The following is a 20,701-nucleotide window of genomic DNA, read 5'->3' on the forward strand; positions in this document are numbered from 1 at the left end:
CTGAGGATGACACTGATTGTGAGCTCCTCTGTACGTCTCTCGACGGAATGCAAGTCGTCCGGTCTAAAAGAGGAAGACGTTACCAGATAAACAAGTGGAATATTCTTTTGCTTCATCTAGCTGTTTTACATATACACTTAATTCACACTTAATGTTGTACACGCGTTTAATGGACGTGGGAGTTAAATGTGTATTACATATATTGCCGCATAAGGTACATTGTAAATGTGCACACCACGCGTTTGGTCTCTTCATGTTCCGAGAGTCATTAGAGCATGAGTACTTTAAATAGTATCGCACTAATTACCCAAATATAGGTCATTTACTCTCTCACCTATAGGCCTACTAACACTTACAGCTCCTGTAAATACATTCATCATAGTTGTAATGTCATTATAGCTTTAAGTGCTCCTACGCGTTGTTTTGTTTTTTTTAAGCGAGCATAAGGCATGTCAGAGTGTGAATTGTTGTAGTTTCGTGGTCTGGGTGGGGCACGTTCGCAGTGTTTGAAATATGCTGTGCTCTCGCTCTCTATCAGCCTCCAGGGCTCCAGATTAGAGTCTCCTGCTCTCAAATGTGATCTCCTTAGGGAATCCAGCTCAGCTGGTAGGGCCAGCTAAGTAAAAAAAAAAACAACCCCACAGAGCTGCACTGTTCAATAACGGATCCTCCCTAAAACAAGACAATGAGATGACGGTGAAGGCGGCTGGTGTGCGATAAGGTTGTGGCAGGAATACAGCCTTGCCATTGACGCTCATGACTTTTACAGGCAGTATGTTTTTTTTTTCCCAAAAGGAGTTATCTAGGGAATAGTAACATGGGTGTAGGGTTAATGATTGCTAAGAATACGAAACAGTTTGTTTGAAGTTTTGGTTAATGATTGACATTCTCCATTCAAATGATCTCTCTCTCCATGGTCAACAAAATCATACGATTTGTCGATCAGATCAAATTTATATCGAACTTGTGTTGTCAATTAGATGAATTTGGCCACGTGAACTTGAATTTGAACAGAAATTCTGTTTTGAAATTCAATACAAATTCTGTATGTTTATCACTTCACAATTTTTAGATATTATTTCGAAATATAAAGTTATACTGTTGTTCTCTAAATTCTCAGGCTGTTTTCCTCAATCTACTCTTAAACATAGAAAAAGAAAAAAAAAAATACTGTTTCACATTTCCAGAAGTTTCACCTCTGTAGAAATGTCAATATGGCTGAATAAAGTTCTCAGAACCTCTGAACTGTTCTGTGTAAACACAATGTAATTACGCAACTGAATATTTAATGCCATATTGAAAAGAGCCTACCAACAGTTAGATCAAATTGGTTTAGGAAGCCTGAAACCTGACGGTGGCCTGAAACAAATTTGGTAATGTCAGAAATAACCAGAGTAGGAACTACTTTGTGGTTGCTGGTTTGGCTTGCATGTGGTGAATTGATCAAGGCATAATGTGTAATGTGGTAATACTGAATGAGAATATTCCTGCATTCTCCACCCTCTCTCTGCACAGGTGGGGCACAGCCCCACCCAGCGACGCTCAGCCCAGTGAAAGTGCTCAACAGGTTGCACGTAGGAGAGAGAGAGAGAGAGAGAGAGAGAGAGAGAGGAACGGTAAAAATGTGGAAGGACAGGTATAGTGATTGATTGGAAACCTGGTCCACAGAAGCAGCTCTCACTGTTGCTGAGCGACTGACAGCGCTCACACGCTCTCTCTCTCTCTCTCGCTCTCTCTCTCTGTCAGGAGGAGCCTGACCGGAGTACTATCACCCAGGGTTGAGGACTTCTCTCAGTACTCTAGAGCTGAATAGTGGACTAAGCGTCTCTCTCTCTCTCTCTTACTCCCTCTCTCTCTCTCACAGTGCACTCAGGAATAGCAGGCCTTGTTTTTGCACTCTCTCTCTCTCTCTCTCTCTCTTTTTGCTTTATCAGCTCCAGGGGAAGGAATTCTAACACTGAGCTGTGGAGAGAGTGGAACTTTTTTTTTTTGTTTTTTTTTTGTACGTCCTTCCTTTCTTACCCTTCCTCCCTCCCTCGTTCTGTGTTTGGCTGCTTTTTGTAGCCCGGAGCAGGGAGCAGGTGCTGGCAGCACTGTGTTTGCGAGGTGGACGGCGAGAGCAGGGGCAGAAACAGGGGAGCGATGAGGAGACACGGTGCCACTGGTTCTGTGATCACGACCGCAAACCCAACGTCGGACGCTCACAGTGAGGTAAGCGACTCAGGGGATTATAACAGGGTGGAGTACAACAGGGTGGAGTGCCTGTCCCAAGGACAGAGTCCAGTCCCCCCCCCCCCCCCCGACCCCCCCCCACTCTCTCTCTCTCTCTCTCTCTCTCGCTCTCTCTCTCTGTCTCTCTCACTGTCTCTGTTGCTTTCCTGTCAGTGCGAACACACCCATTCCTTGGCCTGTGACTGTAGTGGGCAGTTTGTTGACTTGTCTGTTGTCCTTGTTGTCTTGCTGTTTTGTTTTGGTTTTTTTTTTTGGTCCCCCTTTTGTTATTCTCTCACTTTGTTTTTTTTTTTTCTGAATGAGCTCTAGGCTAAGTTTTAATGACTTGTCCACGTTACGGCCGATGTGTCTCTTGCTGTTGGAGTCTCGCAGGTTTTCAGTGGGATGTGTTTGTGTGAGAACGGGGTGTAATAAGACCTGGGTATCTTGGAGGCAGGCTGGTCTGTCATGTTTATTTTATCAGGTCCTGATGTTGAACCGTCCATCAAATTAAAACCACTGTCAAAAAATAAATAAATAGATAAATAAGAGACAGGCCGTCTCCCTGCTAATGATCTAACACCCTTGAGTTATAATTAGCACACATCAAAGTAATCAGAAAGCTCAGTGAATAACACACTTTCCATAATTACAGCAGTGAACAGAACAAATTCCCATAAAGCTTGTGTATTTTTAGGAGGTAAATTTCCAGAGAAGTTTGCACAGAGAGTTAGTAACATGTATCAGAACTGAAGTGTTTAGGGGTACTTGGAGAGACTGTTTGGGGTTTATGCCAAGAGCTTTTTTTTTTTTTTTCATTAACTCAATGCAGAATCAAAATGTATTTACACTGCATTTTACTTTAAACAAATATACATTCTTTGATGCATGCACTGAATAGTGTTTGCATAACCTCTGTTTGAGCGCTGTCATTCTGACAAAGATTAGAAACAATGACAGTAGGGTGTTGTATTTGGTCACTGGTGTACGCTCACGTGAACAGTCTCTCTGACTCACCATCAAACAGGGTTTAATACTGTACTATGGTAAAGGCATGGTAAGGTATAGTAAAATACTTTTAATGAAAGGCGTATCAACACAGAGAGAATCCGGCAACAAACACTTCATTTTTTGGTTCTCATGTGAATCGTAGCATTTAGTCTAGCAATAGTAAATATTATAGTATTGTGTTTTATCTCCAAATGTCATGACTCAACTCTTTGATGAAGGTCTTTTTGTGTTGTTTTTTAATAACTGAGAGCATGGGTTAATGATACGATGAAAAGCAGACCCCTGAGTGGTTTGTGGTTTATATATTGAATTTTGTGACTTTCATTTACACTTTTGAAACATTCAGATGAAATTTTACACCTCTAGTTTTGGTTTCATTGAAACAGATTTGAAACAGATGAAAAAGATTATGCAGGTACCTGTTTCTGTTTGTCTTTGTCTATCTTTGCTAACTGTTTGGGTCTGTCTCTCCCTGTATGTGTGTGTGTGTGTGTGTGTGTGTGTGTGTTATCCAGAGGAGAATCCAGCGTCTCAGACTAACTCTGCATCCAGAAGAGAGCTCCACAACTTCAATTGAGCCCAGAAATAGCAACCCACACAAAGTAAGTCATTTTTATTCAAATGCCTTCTCAGCTCTGGTTATGTCTTTCCGCTCAAGGGCCAGATACTGCTGACCTTCACTCCCATCTCCTTACCCTCCATTTTGTCTTTCCCCTAACCCACACAACCTGCATCCCTCCCACCATCTACTAAACACAAACTTCAACGACTTTCTCAGCAACAATGTCCTTTTGTCCAAACACTCACTCTCTCTCTCTCTCTCTCTCTCACTCACTCTTTCTCTCTCTCTTTCTCACTCCCCCCTCACATGCACACACAAACACATACACTTACACACACGCAAATTCTTTCTTTCTCTCTCTCTCTCTCTCTCTCTCTCTCTCTCTCTCTCTCTCCTCTCTCTCCCTCTCTCTCTCACACACACATACACACACACACACACAAACTCTTTCCCCCTCTCTCTCTCTCTCTTTCTCTTGCTCTCTCTTTCTTGTTCTCTTTCTCTCTCTAACCACCCCCTCTGGATAAGAGCAGGCTACTGAGTGTTAGAGTGGCATGCAGTGATCTATGTGTTGTTTATCCATTTTAACAAAATAGAGAGATGAGTTATGCTCAAGTTCATTCAGCAACACAAAAATGAAGCTGGAATATTTAAATGAAAGAAAAATACCAAAACATGAGTATCTCAAAGAACATATTCCAAAACTTTTGTGAATTTATTATTCCTAAAAAACCCCCAAAAAACCAGTAATACACCTTATTTGCACAAATAAAAGCATTGATAGGAACCGGACCGTGATAATGAAATAGTAACAGTGAGCATCAGACTTGAACTTATCCAGAAACAGATTCAAAAATTATGCAAATGAGGATCAGTAGATACTCATAATAGTGATAGAAATGCAGAAATGAATGATCATGCTGTCTCAGAAACATACTGCTCTTGGCGCCAATAGTGTGTGTGTGTGTGTGTGTGTGTGTGTGTGTGATCAGTCTCTCTCTCCCCCTCTCTCTATCTCTCTCTTACTCTCTCTCTCTCTCTCTCTCTCACACACACACACACACACACACACACACCCACACATACAGACAGAGACAGAGACCAAATTGGGTCTGAGTGGGCCGGTGAGGCTGTATTGCATTAGGCCTAAAGGGAGATAAAGTACGGGTAGAGACTCGCTCCCCAGCCCTTTCCCTTTAGCCTATCACTTGAACTGCACTGGAGAGTCTCCTTACATAACCAGCACTGGACCATGAACCGTGACTGATATCGGCCAACTCAAACAGCCGAAATGTTGCAGCCCACTGCCACGTCAAAGCGCCGAGCACTATCTGTGATGAGCTCTCTGTCCCGTTCCAGCTGTAGGGCTGTTTTTTCTGGCATACGCCAAAAGAATGTTTGGATGTTGGAATCATGCTGGGTTTGATGTACTGTCATGTTTCTCTCTTATCAGATGTGGGGGGGAAAACCCTAGGAAAATGTTTTAGCTCTTGAATCTTGTCGTTTGCCAAAGGCAGCTCAGGTTTTTATGTCTGTTTGTTTCAAAGACGTTGCATTTTTGCCTTTTAATGTGCAGAGAATGACTCTGCGACTCTGACAGCACTTAGCAAAGGTACTTTTGCCTCTGGAGGAAGACAGATCATGAGGAAAGTAGTGTGTGCGTGCGTGTGTATGTGTGTGTGTGTGTGTGTGTGCTCTTGTACCTTGGCCTGAAGAGGGTGTGTTGTTTCTGAGCCTAAGCACTCACCATATTACCCAACAAAGTTTGGCTGATAAAAACCGGCACGTTGCTTAGTCTGCTGTATGTTGTCCACGTCTGTTGGGTAAATGGGAACTGCGTGAGAGAGAGGAGTGAAACAAAAAACTCAAATAGCAGACATAGGATTAAATTATATTACCTGTCTCTGACCAATAAAAGGAGTCCGTACTCTGTGACAACATTTGGCGACCATTTAGAGAATAAGCTCCTGTTCAGTCAAAGCTTCTTGCTTGTGGTTAGTTTAGCTCCACAGGTCTGAACTAAGTATAAGTGTGTTTGCGTGAACTGAGATGTGTGTTGTTGTCTGCTTTTTGTCTCGTCTCGTCTTTCGCCTCGAGCGTGCTTAGCTAAATGTCCTTTGTATGTGAATAACCGATTGGGAAAGTTTCTCAAGACTGGGCCCTGTCAGGGTTGGTTTAGGTTTTAACATAAGGACATTAATATACGCAGCGGTCAGAAATACACGTGACGATACCCAGATATCCTTCAGCAAAGAGTGTTCACGTCTCGCATGAAAATGCAAAAGTGATGATAAGTTAGGCTGTGGTTGAGTCTCTTTTTGATTGTAATGTTGAATATAACCTGCAATTTCCTGTCAGACGTACTCATCTAGGGACAAAATGAGGGCAGCGAGCAACAATGTGACTTTGTGACGGAAACGAGGGAAGACAAACAGGCAAAACAAGATTAGTGTGTGAAGGGGATGAAGGGCAGAAGCATCACAGGTTTAAAACAGGAGAAGATTCCCTTACTACTGGAACAATGGGAACAGGCAATGACCTGCTGTGGAATCAAAAAGGGTGTATGTGTGGTAACTTTATCCCCCCTGGGAGACAGACCGGCACTCTGGCTCTGACCACGATGAGATGTAATGCATCTGGTGAATGTGAACGGCCAAGAAATAGCAGAAACACCAGCTGGAGTTTACCACGCCTCCGCCTGAACACGCTTTCATTAACACAATAGGTCTTAGAGGGTCCAGAAAACTCATTCAAAACAATTAGAGGGGTTACACAAGCCAGGCTTTGTCAGCAACATGTCTTGAGGAAAGGATGTGTAACATAGGACAAGCTGTGCTGTTAAGATGGGGTTTTTTTTTAAACCTTAATATAAGAATGCGTGCCTCAAATGGTGTGTGTGTGTGTGTGTGTGTGTCTGTGTGTGTATGTGTGTGTGGTATTCCTACTGTACACAGTCCAAAAAGGCTGACTTTGTAATATTTGTGAAAGTTTTTATGTGTCGTGTGTATTTATTGGACAGTTGTTTCTTTGGGATAGCATCACTAGGTTCTTTGGAATAGCATAACTACGTCATAACCAGCGCGTAGTTTAAGAAGACAATGCACGTTGCATACTTCGGGGTTTTAGTCAAGCTGAATGCTTGTTTGTGTGGTGAATTAAACCTCAGGTTTTTCCTCTGCGTCCAGTCGCCAGTCTGTGTCACTTTACTATTGTTACTGAAAACACTAGTGTTGGGGCACTCCTGTAAATATGTACAAGACGTTCTTTAAAGGTGTGACAGAGTGTACATTTGGGTGAACAATAGCTCTCTTTCTTCATTCTCTTTGTCTTTCCTTTGCAAAACTTCAAGTCCCACGCTTTACAGTCTTGGTGTTCGGCTAGTAATAGATTATTTATAAAGTGATATCTAGCTGAAGATATCACTGAAAACAGTGACATCTTTGTTTCTCTTCTCTTATCTCTTACAGATGTGGTGACTCTCCTTTCTTTCTCTCTCTCTCTCTCTCTCTCTCTCTCTCTCGCATACATACACACACATTATGCACGTTTAGTCAGTACGAGAAGTTTGTCTCCTCCTCAAACTTCTCTTTTTACCAGTGTCATAAATATGTTTTGAAGTCTCTTCCTTATGACTTCAGGTGAGGGTGTTTACTTGGGAGATCCACACACACACCTCCTCTCTCTGTGTGACTGTGGGGCAGTTCAATGTGGTTGAGAATAGGTGTGGTCTTGCAAGCACAGCATTACTGTCGACACAAATATGTAGCAAGAGGGACAATGGGGAGTACTACATCCTGTGTTTAATGGTAACAGCTGTGTTACATTACTATTAAACTCTACTCAGTCTATTCACAGAGAGAGAGAGACAAAGAGAAGGAAAGAGAGAGAGAGAGAGAGAGAGAGAGATTGAGACATCCTCTGTTGTGTTTCTCTTAGCTGAAGCTGTGTGTAGAGAGCCAGTGTCATCTTTCATTAGAGTTAATTCGACTTCCACGAACCGAGGAGTTTTACCATCAAGTCTGTTTGCTGAAATAACCAGTAAAATCAATTACATGAGTGAGGATCAGAGAACCTGTCACTTCAGCATGAGCTACAAACATCAACGTACATAAAAAAAAAGATCATTAGTTAATTTTGATAATGTTGCTTATCTTGCATTCAGTGCATTGTCTAAATTTTAACAAAATTTTTATTTTTACCTTTTTTTTCAGGAGGAGAAAGTCGTCAATGGAGCCTGGAAAGGGAGAAATGGTCTCATAAAACGAGAGAGACCAGCGGGCCAAGAATCACCTCAGCTGGAGGACAAGGTCTGACCAATCACCTTAACACATTACACTTGCATGGATTGTTTGTACACATCTCCATAGTGACTGACCGGTTTTGCAAACAAAATCAACATTACCGTGTTTTGAAATGCATCATTATGTTAATCATACTGGAAACCTGTCAACGGTAAATAAAGTCGAAGTCATGGCACGCGTGATGGGAATGTCCTGTGATTTTGACGAAGCTTATCAGGCTTTTTTTTTTTTTTTTTAAGACATTATGTTTTTCTACGGCGCTGTCTTATTCTCTTTCATTTTCAAATGAAAACAGTTTTTTTTTCCGGTGAGTCAGAGCAAGTGCACGCTGAAACATTCCTCTACCTGCGGGTCAGCAGACAAAGGAGTGTCTTTGTGTCACGTGACTGTGGTTTGATAATATAAACTGTGATGTTGATAAGAAAGGTCACACATGAGTGAGCTTCCATGCCACCTGCATCTGCGGCAGCGTGCTTCCATGCCTTTTTTTTTTTGTTTACAAACCAAAGTCAAATGAAGCTAAAAAAAAAAGGAAACGCTTGAACAAAATGAAGGATCCAGTGTTCATTTCACGCAGGTGTTTTGCCCGAGTTAATTAAGCAATTAACACCCCAACACGCTTATGATCATGTTTAACGATGCCATGCAAGGCCCGACGCTGAGTGCTTTGTCTCCTATCTGTAAAGGAGGGGACTGGTGATTTTGAGACACAGATGACAGTACATGTGGAAGCGGTTCTAGGGGCAAAGACTGCTCAACTTGCAGATATCTCCCACAGAACAGAGACTAAGGTGATGCTGGCACGGAGGGAGAGACATCAACATGAAGGGTTAACTTTAATGGGACGTGAATACTCCATAACGGTAATGTCATTTCAGGCAGTTTCAGAACACCACAGAGAGTGATATTGTAAAGAAATTCTTAGTTTGTTGACCATGAAAACACCATAAAACATGTACTGTGACTGTCTCTGTCTCCAGACTTCAGTCCACTCAAACATTTATAGGATTGGCGCCTTCAAAATTGTAAATGCTGGAATTGTTGTGGAAGAGTTTGAAGCACTTCTGTGCCAAGATGGATTGCTCTGTCAGCTCACGGTGACTTAATACCCTTTTAAGACACTTTGTTTTGCTGTTTCTTTTATTTTGGTAACTTATCTTTATAAGTGTGTCTTTGTGGCTTTATACCAGGGTATTTATGTGATTGTGTTTGATTTGATAAATGCAGAACTTTAAGTTGAGCAGACATTTTTTCATAAGCTCTCAGCTGGAGACGTTAGCAGAACGATAGGCAGTAACACAAAGACGGTGTGTTGTTTCTGTGCTTTCGACCGAGTAGAAGAAATATGATCCCTCTCACTGTGGACGTTACCCGGTTGCTGTTTCCCAACCTCTGGTTTCGAATACTCAGCATCATTGCTGGAAATACCTGAGCAAGCGCATGCGCACACACTTACTCTCGGACAAGTATTCTATACACATGCACACACACACGTACACACTCACACACACACACACACACCGCATGACAGTAAAGCACACATTAACACACTACCACAACAGAGATTCACTCACAGACATATACATGTATTTTCACACATCAGTGAGAATACACACATTTAACAACACTCAAAGGACAGCGTCTAAAAGACAAATGCGCGCACACACACACACACACAACACACACACACACAGCCACTCATAGAGAGAGAGAGAGAGAGAGAGAGAGAGAGAGAAAAGGAGAAAGCCCAACTGTAATTTGACCTGTGTGATCGTGTCTCTCTCAGCATCCCGGTGCGGAGACCAATGGGGTGAGAGATGAACCTCTGCAGCGTGGGCCCGTGGTGTACGGGGTGGTGCAGAGGACAAGCTCCGACCGACAGCAGGAGCTCATGGCCCGAGAATGGTCCGTCAATCACATACGAGATGAGATGAGGTACATCCGCGAGGTGAGTGGAGATCGAAATTCCGACTCTTACCGTTCTCACTGACAGACAGACAGACAGGCCAGAATGAACAACTGACCACTGGCCTCTCTCTGCATGTTCTTCATGTGTTTGGAGAGAGATGAATGGACACAGTCAGTATCTCAAGACTGTTTCATTAAATATTGTATTTGGCAGGTCCTACTGTAGCAATATAGATAGCATAAAGACATGTTTTAATGTATCTGGGGTGTTAATGTCTGAATAGAGAGAGATGAGTGGATACCTATGATCACATCTAAAATGAAATATTACATAAATGTTTAAGTAGTGGAGTGCTAACCCTAATTCTGCGTAATGCCCTTCCGTCATACAGGTGAGAGACTCTCTGGAAAAGGTCAGAGAGAGAATGTATGGGCAGTTTGGAGGAATGCAACAATCAATACAAAAGTTAACACAAGACTTAAAGGTAAGGATGGATGAACAAAGAAAGTGGATCATTTAAAAACCACAGTCATTTATCGTGGCCTATTTTCCCTACCAACCACACTGTTTCCTGTTCATTAAAAAAAGCGGTTCGTTTCGTGGTAATGCGCCGTCTTTGTGTCGTCATAGGCGGCAAACTCTCACAGACGGACTTTGGAGAACGAGGTAAGGGTGAGGACGTCAGCTCAGGATAGCTTCGACCAGATGAACAGCTCCCTCATAACTGCTAATATCGATTTACAGGTACAGGATCAACACAACAATGACACACTCACTCTGGCCTCTGAGGAACACCTCACAAAACACCCCAGTACACTCCTCTCCGTTCACCTCTCATTTTTTCCACTGACCTCTGCAGCAAACCTTCACATGAATGCAGAAAGACAGGGCTCCTCGGTCAGATAATTAGTCTACACTTTGGAATTGATCTAATTGTCTATTAACATCCTTATTAACTGTGTAATTACGTGCTAATTTATATTCTACCAGTTACATTTTAATTAGTTGGTAGCTATGTCAAGCTGTCATGTATTTACAATATGTGTGAAAATGACTCATTAGCACATTAAAAGATTGTGGAACATTGTAATAGCACATACTTATACAGGGACAACACTACAGTTAAAGCAATGTGGTTTTTAGGGACAACTAATTTAACATTGACTGGATTGGAATGGATTGATCACACTTGGCTCTATTTAGTCATGAAACCCGATGCTATATTAAAGTGTCTCTGTCAGTGAGAGTGACTGTATATGTGATAGAATGATATTTTTTTACAGAAATCCCTGATAGATAGCTGTCGGAATCGCATAGGAACTCGAGATGAGCTGAGAAACTTACGCGTCTCCTTTGAGAAGGCTGAGCAGAGGCTACGAGAGAGAGAGAAACAGCTGGAGGCAGTGCAGGCTGAGAACCATACCTTAAAATTACAGGTACACCCAACAAATTCTTACACCTTAACACAACATCACGCACTTCTAAACAAACACACTCTGCAATGAAACAATGAGTGCATATCCACACAGACACGGAACACGTATGTGTAAGCAGATATCAGCAAACACATAGTCACACATACGTATCTATTGCAGCAAACACATGCACGCTCTCACGCATCCAAATGCACGTACAAACACAAATTTCAATGAACAATTCTATACCCACACGCATACATGCACACACACAATCAACCACAGTGCCATGTTCAGTTATTTATTCCGTCATGTCAAGTCTGTAACAAATACACACAGACTCACAGTCACGTGTGTGAGCAAAGGTATGCACATTCACAGATGTCAACAAACAGATTCTACCCCCCCTCCTGCTACCACCACACACACACACACACACACACACACACACACACAGGCACGCATGCACGCAGGCGCGCACACACACACACACACGCGCAAACACACACACACACACAGGCACGCATGCACGCAGGCGCGCACACACACACACACACGCAAAGTTAGTGTGCTTAACAAACTGTTTCTATCTTAGATCTGACTGAAGCAATCAGTTCCTGCTGACACACCCAAATATAATTTCTATTTTAAACAGTTTCAGTTCTCTGGGAATCAAAGAAGAATTACCACAGATAGCTGAGGGATAACATTGTACACAGCTCGCAACAGTTAGGAAAAGTTTATATAAGACCGTCAAATATGAAAAGGAGTAAAATATGGATATTCAGCAAATGCTATGGACACAGACAGGGAGAGAGAGAGAGAGAGAGAGAGAGAGAGAGAGAGAGAGAGAGAGAGGACTGTTCTATAACTACCAAGGTCAGATACCAGCAGCCATGCCAGGCACCTGATAACAACACAACACAGTCCTGAGTGACATTTTCTATGGGAAGGAGAGAGTGCTTTGGCTCTCTGAGAGAACAGTGTGGAGTGAACAGTGTGGCTGATGGACTGAGGGATGTGTTGTTTCAAGGCGAACTACCCCACTGACATTAGCTTGGCATCATAACAAACTAGATATCATTCTCAGATATGCATAAACTGCAATTCTCAGTGATATTTCAGGTATCTGATATTTAAGTATGTATTGCACCAGCTATCATATCAATAACAAATTGAATTCTTCTGTTGTAATGCAATTTTTGCTCATTTTAACTAGTATTGCTTGTTATCATTCCAGTTTCCTTGCTCAAATTTACTGATTCGTATTCCCAGCTCTCTCTAAGCTCCGCTTGGTCTCTCAAGATGAACTGTGTTAATCTTGTCATTCTGAGTTTGGTATTGGCACTTGGGTTCTGTAATCCCACAGCTGATTGGTCCCAGACCCTCTTCTGATGTGTTACACCTCTGATATCATGTAACCAGACAGGACAGATTCATGGAATGTGTTTACATATCATAGCCATTCACCACTCTCAATCAGTTACATAAAGCATCATAAACTGTATTTTTTAAAATCAGTATTCAGTCAGCCTCATAAACTGTACAGATTATTGAGAGCGTGTGCATTCCGTTGTTTTCATTTTCATAGGTTCACCAACAGTCTCTTAGTGTATATATCTGAATATACACAGATGAGCCAAAACATTATGACTGCCTGCCTAATATGCTGTTGGTCCTCCATGTGCCAACACAACAGTGCCTGACCCGCCGAGACATGGACTCTACGAGACCCCTAAAGGTGTTCTGTGGTATCTGGCACCAAAACATTAGCAGCAGATTCTTCAAGTCCTGTTTGTGGCAATGGTATTCCTTAATGGCAGTGGCCTCTTTTAGCAGGATAATGCACCCTGCCACACCACACACATTGTTCGCGAATGGTTTGACGAACACGACGAAGTGTTCGAGGTATTGACCAGGCCTCCAAATTCTCTAGATCTCAATCCGATTGCACATCTGTGGGATGTTCAGGACCAACAAGTCCGATCCGCGGCGGCTCCACCTCACAGCTCACAGGACTTGAAGGATCTGCTGCTAATGTTTTGGTACCAGATAACATGGTCTCGCAGAGTCCATGCCTCTGCGGGTCGGCGCCATTCTGGTGGCACTCGGAGGACCGACAGCATTTTAGACAGGTGGACATAATGTTTTGGCTCATCAGTGTAGTGTTGAATACATTGATAAGTATCAGCTCGGTTCGCACTTCCGAGTATTGTTGAAACCGATGTTGTTGACGTCATGGTTGTTTTTGGTGTCTTTGTTGTTTAGATGGAGTCTTCACAGGAGGCGAAAGCTCAGGCATTGAGGGAGCTCGGTGCCACTCTGAGGAGACAGTATGAGGAGCAGCTAGAGGAGCAGCAGAGGAAACACAGAGAGGAAATTGAAAGACTGCAGGTACTTCCTCTATTCCCACACACTGCCCTGAGAGTGGGAGAGAAAACATTATGCGCCAGACTGCTGATCAGAGATGTGTCGACATGACGTTTTGATTGCGATGGTTAAAGGATTGTGAAAGTTGCTGCACACAGAGAGAAACTGGTGACTGTTACTACCTGGAGGAGACCTCACACAAGCTGATAATAGCATTTGCTTTTCATCGGTTTTTTTTTTTATCATTACAATCCCAAGAAAAAAGAACATCCAGTGCACATACTTTATATTTCATCTTAAAGATATTTATCCAAACTTAATATCTGAACATCAGCATATTCATCTATATTGATAAACTTCCATATCGATGGAAGCATGTTTGGTTCGATTACTCTTGTTAGTCATAAACATATTTCTTTCATTATAACCAGTATGGTATTACACATAAAAAAAACCCAATTTGAAATGTTCTGAGTTTGAAATTGCTGAGACGGGTTCTCCCCCTAGTGGTGTTTGATGTAACTGTACCAGGTCAGGATGGCCCTTACAAGGCGTTGCTTGAACTGGATTCAAAAAATCTTTTTGAGGTGCACGTTTTCATATCTTCGTTCCGTCTCTCGTTAAGGCACAACTTGACGAGTATTTGAGACGTTTAGAGGAGGCTGAGAGGTCTGTTAAGATCGCTGAGGCAAAGATTGCTGAGAGGGACCAGAGGATCAGTGAAGTGGAACGTCTGTTGGACTGTATGGCTCAGGTAGACTCCATTCAACTTCAGCATACACCTCCAACCTTTCCCTCCCAGTGAAACTCTGAGATTGTTTTAAAAAGAACAGAACAGTATACTGTTGTATTATGTCACTGCTTCAATGGAAAAGTTTTCTTTTTCGTACATTCTAGGAGAAGAGCCATCTGATGCAGAAGCTACAGGAATGCGAACAGCGATTACGCGGCTTGGATGAGGTGGACCATGCCAACAAAACAGTGAGCAAGGAGTGAGTAGCGTTCTGAACGTGTGAAAAGTATGGTATATATGGACGAGACCTCTTTTGTCTAATTCAGCTGTTCACCATTCTATGTTTTTTTTTTTTTTTCTTTCACGAGTCATAGAACTGCTGTGACTTTGTTTGGGTTTTTTTTCTCCTCCTTGCCTAATTGTCTTATTTTGGCTCTGCAGGCCCAGGTACATTAGCCTAAACTGAGATAATACCTATGCTAAATATTATTTTAGCGGTGCAGTGTCGAATACAGGCAAAAGCTTGAACTGAATTGAAAGCGTGCCACATTTGGATTGCACTCATCTCAAGCTCTGTGTTTTTCCTCAGATCTGAACGACTTCAGGAGGAGGCTGCAGACTTGAAAGAGAGAATTAAGCATCTGAATGACATGGTGTTTTGTCAGCAGAGGAAAGTCAAAAGTATGATAGAAGAGGTGAGACCATACAAACACGCTAATCTTAAAGATTCGTTCCAACAGAGGTTTATATGTGAGTGTAAAACTTTACGTCGTAGAATTACCCAGAGAGTTCATTTTAAGAATTATATTACATTCTTTCAAGACTGTATTATTGTTTGTTACTCTTTAGAGTGTCATTCTTTAGCACGCATTATTTACTCTGATGAGTGCTGATGAGTGTCACATACATACTGCAAAGGCACACTGTTAGTTTTAATTTAATACTGGTGAACCAGCTGTACAATCATGAAAAATTAATAGTGCATTAGGAGTAGAGACAGTGCAATGGGAACAAATATTCTTTTATTTATTTGAGAAACAAGCCAAGGTTTTTTTTTTCCATTAACTTGTTTTCACAAACAAGGCGAATGAAAAAAAAAAAGGTCCTGGAGGGCTGAATTCTTAATGGGTTTCATATCAGTTATATCACTGTGGGTTCAAATTGACGGAAGAGTGCCTAGATCTATCCCTGGGTAACAATTAGGCTCTAATTAAGAGATGAAGGCAATCTGCAGCAGGACTTTGGCCCTCCAGGCCTGGATTTGGTCAGCCTGTTATTGAGGTGACTGGTAGTTAGAGGGATGTAACGAGATAAAGATATCATGTGCACGAGTCTCAAATGTACCTTGCAGCATCATCAGTATAGAGTCAAATCAATTGCTTTAAACTTTGCTTTTGGCTTTTTTTTTCCCTCCCAGGTTCAAACACTAAGGACCAAGTTAGCCCAGAAAGATATGTTTATTTCAGAGTTGCTGGACAGAATTGCCATTGTGGAATGTGAGGTAAGGCGAGCGAGGGACTCAGAATGTGAAAATGTAGGCTTTCATCATTTGCCACCTTGTGTGCCGTCAGCAGGACTTTTGCACAGAATGGCAGGAAAAAGATTGCGGTGGACTCACCTTGTGAATCGCTCTGCCATTCTGGATGCTGCTCTTTCTGTCTCTTTGACCTGTTGTTCAATGGCCTTTCACACGCAATGACTGTGCTCGATCAAAATGCTGGTTTTGATTGATTCTCTGGATAAATCTGTCTTGAAATCTGTCATCACTCTCCCAGGGTTCAAATCTGACTGTTCTCTGCTCTGCTCTGCTGTGCTCTACTCTCTTTCCTAGAATAATGAGTTAGAAGACAAGCTGAAGTATTTTATGTCTGTACAGAATGCCACTGAGACTAAAGTCCAAACCAGGGACATTGGAGTTGGCTGTGACCTGCCTGCAAGGTAAAGAACACCGGACCACCTGGTTGACTTATAGAGATTTAGGATTACCAGTGTGACCCAAATCCTCGTGGTATCCTCTCATTTTGTTTTTCTTTCTGTAGGTGTGAGGAACTGCCAGCTGCAGCCCCACTCCAGTCAAGACAGGGTCCCACTTACCCTCGACCTCAGAGTAGACTTAACAACAGTTTACTCCGCTACAGTCCGGTTCAGTACACCAGCCTCCTCCAGTCCAGTGCGTCAGAGTCCCGTGAAACCGTGACCAGTCCGACCCAGACGACGCCTCCCGCACTCAGTCCAGTGAAATCTGATAATGAAGGCTCCAGTTCAGAGCGAACCTCGCCTACTTCTCCACGATCCAATCCTTCCTCAGTCTACACTCCTTACATGAAACTTATGGAAATTTCTGCAAGAATCAGAATTGAGTGAACAGAATGCAGTCTGACAATGAATTGTCTTGCCTGGTAGCAGCCCGTTGTGTAACATATGTATAGATAAACCACCGATCTGTGAATAACTTATATCAGTAGCATAATAATGCACTCTATTTTTCTTTTGTTTACAAAAGATATAATAATATGGTTTATGGATGTGATAGTCCTCAACATTGTAAACAAATTTCTATTTAAATTCTGTATTTCTGGTAATGTACTTAATGTATGCTGTGGAATAATTTTCTCACATAGTAATATATTATTTTGTATAATTATAAATGTCATTGTATAGTAATGATACAAACTTTGTTTCTTACAAAGACAAACCTGATTACCTTAAATATTATCTTTGGTGGACAAGAGTGTTTATTTTTGTGTGAATTACGTTATTTCCACCTGAAGATGCTATTCTATACTATCTTACTACATGTGCCAATGGCATAAATACATATCATTTATTTTCACTGCCAGGAATTGGAGTACATGCAACCTGAGTCAAAGAGAGGCATTCCCACTCCAGTATGTTGCCTTTGTGAGCAACTTTGTTTTTCTGAAAAAAAAAAAAAGGAAGTAATAAATGAAGAAATTATGATCAAAAAGCCCGACGGTATCTGATTATGAAATCATTTACATCTCTGAAACTGAGTTTCGTTTCTATTCTATTCTATTCTATTCTATTCTATTCTATTCTATTCTATTCTATTCTCTCTTATCCACAGGGCAAAGTTGTATGAGGACTTTTACTTTGGAAAAAAAATAGGCTTTCAGCGGCCATGTTGGAAATTTCATGTTTCTCGTTTCTGGTTCATAGTTCATATTTCTTTGCTGGGGAGGAAACACTTCCTATGCTATATCCGGTGTTTACCTCCATCATGGATGACATGCCGGCTATAGTGAGTGAGACTTGTATGATTTTTTTTCGGAAAGCGGGACCACAATTTCAGCGCTGCTGCAGCTTTTGTCAGATAACCAGCAAATGAGTTTATGGACTCGGCTACGGTTATGAGCTTGTTATTGTACACGCTATAGACCTAGATCTTTTTGAAGAGGAGCAGAAATGTCCTCGTCGTGGACAGATCGACAGGGACAGGTAGGTGATCTCAGTAACAAAAGTAAAGAAGAACTGGAGGAAATACTTTCACGCCAAGAGAAATTACTCCGTAACAAGTGAGTACGCTTTCTTGCCAGCTTGAACATCATTAAGTCATTTTTATGATATGTTTCATTCGCAATATTTAAGCTTGTGTGTGATATGGTTGTAATGGTAAAATTGTGGCTGAATTTACGTTAGGATTATCAGTCAAAGAACTGTAGGCTTCTAACTGAAACTTACTTTGTCAACAACAGTTAGAGTGAATCATACTTATCTGAGTAATGCCAGACCAGAATATTTTCTCGCCTTCGCTTCATATCTGTCGGCCAACCGCCATCTGTTACTGTTCTTACAGTGGAAATATGAGTTACTATTAACTGTCATCAGTTACATACAGTGACAGCCACATTTAACTTTGAACATCTTTAAATGATAAAACGGGTCTTTCGTCTGCTATAACTTTTGTTCTTGTAACTTTTCATCTTGACAGGAGATTTATTCAGACTCTTCCAGACAAAGGGGAAAAAATCTCTGACTCTGTAGAGAGAATCAAGCGTGCCTTGGCAGCCCGTGAGGCTGAGGAAAGAAAAGAAGCTGATCTGTCCTCCATCAGGACAGAATTTCAGATGAAGTACCAACAGGCGCTGACTCAGCGTCAGCCCGACCAGCAGGCAAGCCCCAACAGAGTAGATATTCTCAGCACTTCCCTGAAAGAGAGACGGGGTGGAGGGTCAGCACTTGAAGATGATAATGTTGCTGTTGTTGTTGTTGTTGTTGAAAAGACGTCTCTCGCACCAACAAATGCAGCTGAGTTACAGCCTGACAGAGCTGAAGCTATGGAGGCTTCCTCTGGTACAGATACAGCAGCATCGGTCGGCGCCGGTGCAAAGAAGAATGAACTTGCAGAAGCACTAGAACGAGTCACACTGACTGAACAATCAACAAGAGGAACTCAGGAAACCAAAGACACTCTTAAAAACACTACTCCTGTCAACCCCTTCCTGGGTAAACATCAACAGAAGATGCCCCACTATATGGAAGTGTTGGAAAAGGCTCAGTTGACAGGGGGTGCAAGAAAACCAAAATTTAAACCTAACCAGTGAGTAAAAAAAAAAGAAAGAGTTTCAACATTTTGATATTTTGAGGTTTAGGTAGTATTTGAATGTTGAATCCTTGACTTACCAACCAAAAGGAGTTTTCCAGAAACCTGACTTATGTTTTTGCCATTTCCCAGACTACCCTCCAAAACAGGGTCCCCCTCTCCAAGCCAGTCTCCTGGGAGTCCAACGCCGCTCTCGGCAGAAGCCAGGAGACAAAGAGACAAGAAGCACCTCGATGACATCACAGCTGCTAAGCATCCTCCTCTCCACCATAGCCCTGCCCAGCTCCTCTCACTGGAGGAGTCAGCGCTCCTGCTGAAGGAACAGACCAGGAAGTACCAGGTGAGCTCAAACTATCAAAGCATACAGAGTTTAGTCTTTAATGATAACACACAGGTACTCATAATTATTCATTTTTTTATTATCACACTTATTATGACCATCATCAGAAAACGGACCCTGTACCAAAACAGTTTATTATATCTGGATACAGCAGTGCAAGCCTTGTGAATTAGGAGTTAGTTCATGGAGCTGAGACTTTTCTTCTTTCTGAATTTTACAAGCATCTATGTACTGCTTCTTTGAAGGGCATAGTTTATTGATTAAACCTTCTGCTATTATGGACAAATAAGGCTATTTTAAAACAATTGGCCGACATCCTGATTTGGAAATTGCATTGAACGGATTCTCAATTCTTACCCCATCTTCCAGTCATAATGATAAAGATGATGCTTCTCAAACAAGCTATGTTACTCTTATAATAGTATATCAGATATGCAGAAACTTGGGAATAAGACGCTTCAAGCTGTAAATGTTTACAAATGCATGGCAGGTCTGTGGCTGGTGTGCCTTCTTTCATGCGGGCTTGTAATGATCCTGTGTTAAATCTGTGTTTTGTATTCACAGTGTGTGGAGACTGTCTCTAGTGTTTAGCGTGTGCTTTGATTTTGTCTTTTCAGGAGCTGCAGGCTAAGTTGGCAGCACAGAAGCTGGCTGAAGGATTGACTGTCAGTATGGGCACTTATCAGCCTGAGGGAGGGCCTCTGGCCGCCTACAGGGAAGTCCGTGACGATGGAGCCCAGCTCTCCTCAGATGAGGACTAATCCTGGGGCCTGGAGAGGGGTAGCTGCCTGGCAGGCATGTCTCTGGACTGGCTCCAAGCTTGTGACCCAAGGCCCTCCGTTAGGCCGAGAGAGAGAGAGAGAGAGAAGGGAGAAAGAGAGAGAGAGAGAAGGGAGAAAGAGAGAGAGAGAGAGAGAAGGGAGAAAGAGCTTCAGTTGCTTCACAAAGGGAGCTTTTTAAACTCGTTGTGGAAATTGAGAAGACATATTGGCAGCCTTAGCTCAGGAAGGGAAGAGACTTAAAGACTTGGGTAACTGTCCTTGACTTGACATTGATGTCTTTTAAGAGATTTTGTTCACTGAGAGGTGAAAATAGCCACAGAGTCCCTTTCTTTTTTAAATACAGTCTGGTGTTTGCTGACTGTCACTGTGATGAGATACCAGGTCAGATTACAGGTTTTACTGCCTGTGTTGAGATGATAACATGTTGTATTTTCTGATATGCTCTGAAAATATCTCATGAAGCACTTGCATGTCGCATTTTCAATTATGCAAAAATAAATGGA

General features: G+C 42.1%; 1 protein-coding gene across 1 annotated transcript; it reads left to right on the top strand.

The window, feature by feature from the left end:
* Window positions 1-1,671: 1,671 nt before the first annotated feature.
* polr2m (RNA polymerase II subunit M) lies at window positions 1,672-20,277 on the top strand. The gene is made up of 17 exons (XM_030794446.1): window positions 1,672-2,211; window positions 3,738-3,824; window positions 7,996-8,091; window positions 8,772-8,948; window positions 9,872-10,033; window positions 10,386-10,478; window positions 10,625-10,738; window positions 11,278-11,430; window positions 13,678-13,803; window positions 14,405-14,533; window positions 14,677-14,771; window positions 15,102-15,207; window positions 15,930-16,013; window positions 16,344-16,450; window positions 18,465-19,073; window positions 19,209-19,416; window positions 20,034-20,277. The coding sequence occupies exons 1-17, from the start codon at window positions 2,143-2,145 to the stop codon at window positions 20,175-20,177; spliced, it is 2,559 nt and encodes an 852-aa protein (XP_030650306.1). The 5' UTR covers window positions 1,672-2,142; the 3' UTR covers window positions 20,178-20,277.
* Window positions 20,278-20,701: the final 424 nt, after the last annotated feature.

This window comes from Chanos chanos, chromosome 2 (genome assembly GCF_902362185.1).
Source record: "Chanos chanos chromosome 2, fChaCha1.1, whole genome shotgun sequence".
Classification (NCBI taxonomy): domain Eukaryota; kingdom Metazoa; phylum Chordata; class Actinopteri; order Gonorynchiformes; family Chanidae; genus Chanos; species Chanos chanos.